This window comes from Procambarus clarkii, chromosome 90, assembly GCF_040958095.1.
Source record: "Procambarus clarkii isolate CNS0578487 chromosome 90, FALCON_Pclarkii_2.0, whole genome shotgun sequence".
Lineage (NCBI taxonomy): Eukaryota > Metazoa > Arthropoda > Malacostraca > Decapoda > Cambaridae > Procambarus > Procambarus clarkii.
The window spans coordinates 6499311-6508924 of record NC_091239.1 but is presented as its reverse complement, the minus strand read 5'-3'; the positions used below and the strand labels follow the sequence as shown (position 1 = coordinate 6508924).

General features: G+C 40.2%; 4 protein-coding genes across 4 annotated transcripts; all 4 read right to left on the bottom strand.

Moving 5' to 3' along the window:
* Positions 1–3200: 3200 nt before the first annotated feature.
* LOC138359393 (uncharacterized protein PF3D7_1120000-like) lies at positions 3201–3816 on the bottom strand. Its single transcript, XM_069318522.1, has 2 exons — positions 3704–3816; positions 3201–3609 (listed from the first exon to the last, which is right to left on the bottom strand). The coding sequence occupies exons 1-2, from the start codon at positions 3814–3816 to the stop codon at positions 3201–3203; spliced, it is 522 nt and encodes a 173-aa protein (XP_069174623.1).
* A 773-nt stretch (positions 3817–4589) lies between these two features.
* LOC138359392 (SUMO-interacting motif-containing protein 1-like) lies at positions 4590–5351 on the bottom strand. The gene is made up of 2 exons (XM_069318521.1): positions 5140–5351; positions 4590–4704 (listed from the first exon to the last, which is right to left on the bottom strand). The coding sequence occupies exons 1-2, from the start codon at positions 5349–5351 to the stop codon at positions 4590–4592; spliced, it is 327 nt and encodes a 108-aa protein (XP_069174622.1).
* A 980-nt stretch (positions 5352–6331) lies between these two features.
* LOC138359391 (uncharacterized protein PF3D7_1120000-like) lies at positions 6332–6724 on the bottom strand. Its single transcript, XM_069318520.1, has one exon. The coding sequence runs from the start codon at positions 6722–6724 to the stop codon at positions 6332–6334; it is 393 nt and encodes a 130-aa protein (XP_069174621.1).
* A 160-nt stretch (positions 6725–6884) lies between these two features.
* On the bottom strand, positions 6885–7433 carry LOC138359390 (uncharacterized protein PF3D7_1120000-like). Its single transcript, XM_069318519.1, has one exon. It carries the CDS (start codon positions 7431–7433, stop codon positions 6885–6887), a length of 549 nt encoding a protein of 182 aa, XP_069174620.1.
* Between the last annotated feature and the right edge of the window lie 2181 nt (positions 7434–9614).

Below are 9614 nucleotides of genomic sequence, written 5' to 3'. Positions count from 1 at the left end.
ATAAACATTTAGACCACATGAAGTTAGCTAAAATGACTGTTGACGAGACTGATGAAGAAGATGACAATGAACTTACCCAGACAGATACTCCTACTCGGACACCACCTTCTGTGGTTGACAGACCACTTGATGTTCAGCAACCCCATACTAGCAACTATAATCTTAGATCTAGACCTCTTGTTTCAACCGTGCACTCACCACATGTCCATTGGCTAGATGTTAACGAGGATATCTCTCAAGATGATAGTTTGTCACATGAAGTTTCATCTGTTCCGGACCTTCAGTCAGAGCCAGAGTTGTATAGTGCTCTGGATGAGCTAGGTGTAGATATCCGCAGAATTTATAATTGAGTGCACTCTGCAGTTATTTTGTTTGTTTTGAAAAAAAAAAAATCATTTGCAGTATTTCTACAACATGTGTCTTATTATTACCATTATATATAATGTATAGTTTTTCTAAACTTTATTTTGTTATAAATTAGATGCCATTGTTAAGTCTACTACCTAGTATTTACTACTAAATACCTAGTATTTACTATACTACTACTCTAGTATTTTTACAGTGCTTGTCATAAGAGTTCATTAATGTTCTAGCAACCTCATAGAGGCCAGTGAATCCTGACTGCTATCACGCAGATGTTAGTCTTCTTGATCCAGGTCTTGTATATAGCTTGTAATTATATTGGACATTAAATATATTGTACATTGGTCTTGTAAATATATTGCATATTTCAGTGTCAAAGAAAAAAAAAAGGGGAAAAAAATCATTATCTAATCTTAAAATTCATTTGTGGTTGTTAGGTCAGAACTTTGTTCCATTAATGTAATAATTGTTCAATTTTGTATGGTTTTCAAGCACATGCTATTGACACATGTTAATAATTTTGTTTAGGCAATACCTTGAGTTGTATTGTTCATATCTGATCAGTAGACATGCACATGTTCTTAATACTCTGGTTTAATCAAAGCATTGTTACCATGATTTTCACCTATTATGATGATTTTTTTTTTTTTTTGGTGCATATGCCGAGTTGTTAGTATTACACACACCTGATCTTCTTTCAATGTTTTATTATGCAAATTTCACATGTAAGCCATTATTGAATGCCACCGAGGTCCTACAGTATCATTGTAACTATATCGCTAGCCAGATCTTGTCGACTTGGTAGCGTGTCCGAGCAGTGTTATACTCAAATTCTATGTCAGTTGAATTATAACCAATCACAGGCAAGTAGGCCTCTGACGTCATGCCAGACAGAGGAGCATCAGCGATGCTCCCAGCAGCCTCAGTTCTCCTCACAGACTCAGAGTAGGTGGACCTTGGTTGGCCAGATATATACCTTGTTGTCTCGGTCAATAAATATATACAGAAGCGACTACTGTGTCTACATTCAACCCGAACAAGGCAAACGAATACTTCATATCAAAGAAAGTATCCTTCATGTCTCTGAGAGTATCCTTCATGTCTCAGAAAGTATTGTTCATGTCTCTGAGAGCATTTTTCATGTCTCAGAAAGTACCCTACACGTCTTTGAGAGAATCCATCATGTCTCTGAGACTATCCTTGATGTCTCTGAGAATATCCTTCATGTCGCTGCAGAGTGTCCTTCATGTCTCTGAGAGTACCCTTCATGCCTCTGAGAGTGTCCTAGATGTCTCTGAGAGTATCCTTCATATCTAAGAAAGTATCCTTCATGTCTCTGAGAGTATCCTTCATGTCCCTGAGTGTATCCTTAATATAAATAAATAAATAATAATTGTTTTTTTTTTAGATATATACAAGAGTTGTTACATTCTTGTACAAAAATGTTTATTTAGGTAATGTAGGTAAGGTAATAGGTAATGTCTGCGAGAATCCTTAATATCTCTGAGATTATCCATCATGGATATGAGAGTATCATTCATGTCCTTCATAGAGACTTGAAGGATGTCAAAGATATCCTTCATGTCTCTGAGAGTATCCTAGATGTCTCTGAGAGTATCCTTGATGTCTCGGAGAGTATCCGTGATGGGTCTGAGAGTATCCTCAATGTCTCTGAGAGTATCATGATGACTCTGAGAGTATCCTTCATGTCTCTGAGAGTATTCTGAGAGTGTCGTTCATGTCTCTGAGAGTATCCTTTGTGTCTCTGAGTGTATCCTTGATGACTCTGAGAGTATCCTTTGAGTTTCTGAGAGTATCTTTCATATCACTGAGAGTATCCTTGGAGTCTCCGAGAGTGTCTTTCAAATCACTGAGAATATCCTTCAGGTCTCTAGGAGTATGCCTTATGTCTCTGAGCGTGTCCTGGATGTCTCTGAGAGTATCCTTCTAGTCTCTGAGAGTATCTTTCATGTCTCTGGGAGTATCCTCATGTCTCAGAGAGTATCTTTCATATCTCTGAGTGTATCCATGATGTCTCTGAAAGTATCCTTTAGACCTCTGAGAGTATCTTTTAGGTCTTTGAGAGTATCCTTCACGTCTTTGAGAAAATCCATCATGTCTCTGAGAGTATCCTTGATGTCTCAGAGAGTATCCGTGATGGGTCTGAGAGTATCCTTGATGTCTCTGAGAGTATCGCTGATGACTCTGAGAGTATCTTTGATGACTCTGAAAGTATTCATCAAGTCTCCGGGCCATCAAGTCTCCAGGAGTATCCATCATGTCTCTTATAGTATCCTGGATGTCTCTTAGAGTCGTTCATGTCTCTGAGAGTATCCTTCATGTCTCTGAGAGTATTCTTCGTGTCTCTGAGAGTATCCTTTATGTGTATGAGAGAATCCTTCATTTCTCTGACAGTATCCTAAATGTCTCTAAGTGTATCTTTAATGTCTCTAAGAGTGTCCTTGATATATGTGGGAGAATCCTTCATGTCTCTGATAGTATCCGTCATGTCTCTGAGAATATCCTTGATGTCTCTGAAAGTATCTTTGTTATCTCTGCGATTATCCTTGATGTCTCTGAGTGTCCTTCATGTCTCTGAGAGCATCCTTCATGTCTCTGAGAGTATCGTTCGTGTGTCTGAGAGTATCCTTCATGTCTATGAGAGTATCCTTCATTTCTCTGAGAGTATCCTTCATGTTTCTGAGAGTGTCCATCATGTCTCTGAGAGTATCCTTCATTTCTCTGAGAGAATCTTTCATGTCTCTAAGAGCATCCGCCATGTCTTTGAGAGTATCCTTGATGTCTATGAGAGTATCCTTCATGTCGCTGAGAGTATCCTACATGTCTCTGAGAGTATCCTTCTTGGGTCTGAGAGTATATTTCATATCTCTGTGGGTATCTCTCATGTCTCTGAGGGTATCCTTGATGTCTCTGAGAGTTACTTTCATATCTCTGAGCGTATCCTTGATGTTTCTGAGAGTATCCTTCATGTCTCTGACAGTATCCCTCATGTATCTGAGAGTATCCTTCATGACTCTCCGACTATCCTTCATGTCCCTCAGAGACTCCTCCATATCTCTGCGAGTATCCTTCATGTCCCTGAGAGTATCCTTCATGTCTCTGAGAGTATCCCTCATGTCTTTGATATCATCCTTTATGTCTGTGAAAGTACCCTTCATGTCTTTGAGAAAATCCTTCATGTCTCTGAGAGTGTCCTTGATGTTTCCGAGAGTATCCTTGATGTCTCTGAGAGTATCCTAATAGGGTCCGATAGTATCCTTTATGTGTCAGAGAGTAGCTTCTATGGATCTGAGAGTATCCTTCATGCGTCTGAGAGTACCCTTCATGTCTCTGAGAGTATCTTTTCATGTCTCTGAGAGTATCCTTCATGTCTCTGAGAGTATCCTTTATGTCTCTGAGAGTATCCTTCATTTCTCTGAGAATACCCTTCATGTCTCATATTGTATAGTAAATGTCTCTGAGAGTATCCATGGTGTCTCTAAGAGTATCGTTCATGGGTCTGAGAGTATCCATGATGTCTCATATAGAATCCTTGATGTTCCTGTGAGTATCCTTGATGCCTCTGAGAGAATCCTTCAAGTCTCTATGAGTATCCTTTATGTCTCTGGGAGTATCCTTCATGTCTCTTAGAGTATCCTTCATGTGTCTCTGAGAGTATCCTTCATGTCTCTGAGAGTGTCCAGCGTGTCTCTGAGAGTATCTTTCATGTCTCTGAGAATATCCTTTATGTTTCTGGGAGTATCCTTCAGGTCTCTGAGAGTATCCTTCATACCTCTGTGAGTATCCTTCATACCTCTGAGAGTATCATTCATGTCTCAGAGATTATCCTTCATATCTCTGAGAGTATCCTTCATGTCTCTGAGAGTATCTTTCTTGGGTATGAGAGTATATTTTATGTCTCTGAGAGTTTCCTTCATGTCTCTGCGAGTATCTTTGACGTCTCTGAGAGTATCCTTCATATCTCTGAGTGTATCTTTGATGTCTCTGAGAGTATCCTTGATGTCTCTGAGTGTATCCTTCATGTCTTTGATAGAATCCTTCATATCTCTGAGAGTATCCTTTATGTCTCTGAGAGTATCCTTGATATCTCTGGGAGTATCCTAATAGTGTCCGAGAGTATCCTTTATGGGTCTGAGATTATCTTTCATGGGTCTGAGAGTATCCATGATGTCTCTGAGAGTATCCTTCCTTGGTCTGAGAGTATCTTAGATGTCTCTTAGGGAATCCTTGATGTTCCTGAGAGTATCCATGAGGACTCTGAGAGCATCCTTGATGTCTCTGCGAGAATCCTTAATGTCGCTGAGAGTATCCTTGATGACTCTAAGAATATCCTTCATTTCTCAGAGAGTATCCTTCATGTCTTTGAGAGTATCATTCATATCTAGTAGAGTATACCTCATGTCTTTGAGAATATCATTCACTGGTCTGAGATTATTCTTCCTGTCTCTGAGAGTGTCCTTCATGTCTCAGAAAGAATCCTTCATGTCTCTGAGAGAATCATTCATGTCTATGAGAGTGTCCTTCATATGTCTGTGAGTATTCTTCATGTCTCTGAAAGTGTCCTTCATGTCTCAAAAAGCATCCTTCATGTCTCTAAGAGTATCCTTCATGTCTCTGACAGTATCTTTCATGTCCCTGAGAGAGTACTTGATGTCTTTGAGAGTATCCTTCAGGTCTTTGAGAGTATCGCTCATGTCTTAGAAAGTATTGTTCATGTCTCTGAGAGTATTCTTCATGTCTCAGAAAGTACTCTACATGTCTTTGAGAGAATCCATCATGTCTTTGAGAGAATCCATCATGTCTCTGAGAGAATCCATCATGTCTCTGAGACTATCCTTGATGTCTCCGAGAGTATCCTTGATGTCTCTGAGAGTATCCTTCATGCCTCTGTGAGTATCCCTGATGTCTCTCAGAATATCGTAAATGTCTCTGAGACTATCCTTCATGTCTCTTAAAGTATCCTTCATGTCTCAGAAAATATCCTTCATGTCTTTGAGAGAATCCTTCATATCTTTAGGAGAATCCTTCAATTCTCTGAGAGTGTCCTTGATGTCTCTGAGAGTATCTTAATTGGGTCTGTGAATATTCTGTATGTGTCTGAGAGTATCCTTCATTCCTCCGAGAGAATCCTTGAGGTCCCTGAAAGTATCCTAATTGGGTCTGAGAGTATCCTTCATGTGTCTGAAAGAATTCTTCATGTCTTTGAGAGTGTCATTCATATCTCTTAGAGTATACCTCATGTCTCGGAGAATATCCTTCACTGGTCTAAGATTATTCTTCATGTCACTGAGAGTGTCCTTCATATGTCTGAGAGTATTCTTCATGTCTCTGAAAGTGTCCTTCATGTCTCAGAAAGTATCCTTCATGTCTCTGAAAGAATCCCTAATGTCTCTGAGAGTATCTTTCATGTCCCTGAGAGTATCCTTGATGTCTCCGAGAGTATCATCATGTCGCTGTGAGTGTCCTTCATGTCTCTGAGAGTACCCTTTATGCCTCTGACAGTGTCCTAGATGTCTCTAAGAGTATCCTTCATATCTCAGAAAGTATCCTTCATGTCTCTGAAAGAATCCTTTATGTCTATGAGAGTATCTTTCATGTCCCTGAGTGTATCCTTAATGTCTGAGAGAATCCTTAATATCTCTGAGATTATCCATCATAGATATGAGAGCATCATTCATGTCCTTCATAGAGATATGAAGGATGTCAAAGACATCCTGCATATCTCTGAGAGTATCCTAGATGTCTCTGAGAGTATCCTTGATGTCTCGGAGAGTATCCGTGATGGGTCTGAGAGTATCCTTGATGTCTCTGAAAGTATCATTGATGAATCTGAGAGCATCGTTGATGAATCAGAGAGTATCCATTAAGTCTCTGAGAGTATCCATCATGTTTCTGAGAGTATTCTTGATGTCGCTGAGAGTGTCGTTCATGTCTCTGAGAGTATCCTTCATGTCCCTGAGAGTATTCTGAGAGTGTCATTCATGTCTCTGAGAGTATCTTTCGTGTCTCTGAGAGTATCCTTTATGTGTATGAGAGTATCCTTCATTTCTCTGACAGTATCCTTCATGTCTCTGAGAGTATCTTTCATGTCTCTGAGAGTGTCCTTCATATATTTGAGAGTATCCTTCATGTCTCTGATAGTATCCGTCATGTCTTTGAGAGTATCCTCGAAGTCTCTGAGAGTATTCTTGATATCTCTGTGAGTATGCTTGATGTCTATGAGAGTATCCAACATTTCTCTGACAGTATCATTCATGTTTCTGAGAGTGTCCTTCATTTCTCTGAGAGTATGCTTCATTTCTCTGAGAGTATCCTTTATATCTCTGAGAGTATCCTTCATGTCTCAGAAAGTATCCTTCATGTCATGGAGAGTACCCTTCATGTCCCTGAGAGTATCCTTGATGTCTGAGAGAATCCTTAATATCTCTGAGATTATCCATAATGGATATGAGAGTATCATTCACGTCTGAGAGTACCTATTATGTCTCTGAGAGTATGCTTCATGTTTTGAGTGTATCCTTCATATCTCTTAGAGTATGCTTTTTGTCTCTGAGAGTATCCTTGATGTCTTTGAGAGTATCCTTCATGTCACAGACAGTATCTTTCATGGGTCTGAGAGTATCCTTCATGGGTCTGAGAGCATCCTTGATGTCTCTGAAAGTATCCGTCATATCTCTGAGAGAATCCTTTATGTCTGTGAGCGTATACTTGATGTCTCTGAGAGTATCGTAAATGCCTCTGAAAGTATCTTTTTTGTCTCTGAGCGTATCCTTGATGTCCCTGTGCGTATCCTTGATGACTCTGAGAGTATCCTTCAAGTCTCCGAGAGTATCCTTAATATCTCTGAAAGAATCTTTCACGTCTCTAGGAGTATGACTTATGTTTCTGGGAGTATCCTTCATATCTCTAAGAGTATCCTTCATGCCTCTGAGAGTATTCTTCTTTTCTCTGAGAGTATATTTCATGTCTCTGAGAGTATCCTTCATGTCTCTGCGAGTATACTTGATATCTCTGAGAATATTCTTCATGTCGCTGAGAGTACCCTTCATGCCTCTGAGAGTGTCCTAGATGTCTCTGAGAGTATCCTTCTGTTATACTCAAATTCTACGTCAGTTGAAATATAACGAATCACAGGCAAGTAGGCCTCTGACGTCATGCCAGACAGAGGAGCATCAGCGATGCTCCCAGCAGCCTCAGTTCTCCTCACAGACTCATGGTAGGTGGACCTCGGTTGGCCAGATATATGCCTTGTTGTCTCGGTCAATAAATATATACAGAAGCGACTACTGTGACTACATTCAACCCGAACAAGGCAAACGAATACTGGTAGCAGCAGTAGGACCCAGAATTTTTTTTCTGGAAACAAAAGTTCAAGTACCCAGCATCGCCTCGTGTTCCAGCCAAAACCGCCGCCACCGCCACCGCCATAAGCCGCCATCCTGCCACCCACGCATCAAATATTGTGCCAGACCGGGGTCCTGCCATCAACCACTACTCCAGGCCAACGTTTCAGAAGTAAGGGTCAATATTTTCCTGTGAGAACGCTCATTCATCAGTGAGGAGGAAGGAAGCTTCCCGCGCCAGCCATTTTTGAATCTCGCGCCACCACGTGGGAACCACCTGCACCCATCACCACCACGGCCACCCAAGCTGACAGCATCTAAGCTTTGTGAGTGTTTTAGCTACTGAAATCATGGTCAGTCATCGTCGCAAGCATCACCTGATCATCGTATGTGCTGTATTGTTCCTTGAGAATATTTGGTGGACTGCAATTGTTTGACTTAAGTGTCGCCACCAGCTCACACACCTCGCCACCAGCCCCTGCTACATCGTTTTGTGTGAACTTCTCCTAGAAAATTGTGTTCTCCACCGCCATCGTCGCAATATCGTCGTCTCCGAGTTTATCTTCGCGCTCCCAACATCAATTCCGAGCTTGGGGGTCTCCACGGAGCTTCGCGCCACCGCCGCCAGGAGCGCTGCCATCGCACCAGTTTGTAAACAAGCCCTCACATGGGTCCTCTTCACACGTCTCGTTACCGTTTTTCATTTTCCCCATTGTTATATTGCAAATCCTGCAGCCCTGAGTTAAGTAATTATGAGCTAAGATATCGTGTGCTATGATTTAATGAGGTTTAACGTAACTATGTCCATAATATCCTGTGAATTAACCATTCAGTGACTTGTTAAATATTGGAGCCGGTTTAGTACTCCATTCCCACAGTTTCTCTGAGTCCTTTCAATATTCCCTGCATTGATTCCATTATTCATTATTTGTTACTAGTGTCATTAGTGAATTCAAAGGTGAGAGAAGTAGGAAATAATTGTTTCTAGCAGTTTATTTTGCACAATAAAAATTTGTTTTGAGATTTCCATAGACAATAGAACATAGAATTTTTTTTTATATTTCTCCAGACCTAACTTGAAATTTATCCTTTAAGCATTTTATTTTAAATTTTTACCATAGCAGTTATATACATTCCTGTGTCTAGTTTATGTGCTACACCCATATTTCTTGCATTGCCACTTGTTGTGTTGAATCTTTTTAATGAAATTTTGCAATTGCATTTCCCAGTTTTTATTCTCAATTGCTGTGCTTAGTCTGGTTTAATTAATTTACATACATCTAATTCCAGTCATTTTTTAATGAAAGATTGCAAAAATTAGTTTACAATTTGCTTGTTCTTAATTATTTTCTTGCCTAGCCCAATTTAATAATTTTATTTCTGCCATTTTTACTTTAGCCAAGTTGATATTTTTTTGTGTGTTTATTTTTGTGTATACTATTTCTGATGCCAGGTGCACTTAATTATAATCTGCGTTCAAATATTACTTCCACGGCTGTGACAATGCCTACCACTGTTGAAACCCCTTCAGACTCAACGGGAACAGTTGCTCGTCCCAATGGCCAGAGATCAGCTCAGGAAATGGCTATTCCTCTTTTTGCTGGGAAATCGCGCTTATTAGAATCATGGTTTAGTAAGGTTGAAGCGAAAACTGTTGCACGTTTTTCTAAGCCTACTGATGCCGAATACTTAGCAATTGCATGGTCAGCTGTGGACACAACCAAAGGTGATGCAGGTTTTGTTGTTGATGAGAAAGCCATTGTTAGCCTCCAGTCTTGGCCCGAATTTAAAGATTTCTTTCGCCGTCGCTTTGTTAATAAAGGAGACCTTGACCGTATAGGTTAGTCAAGAAAATTGCCAATGACACCATGCAGCCTGGTGAATCTT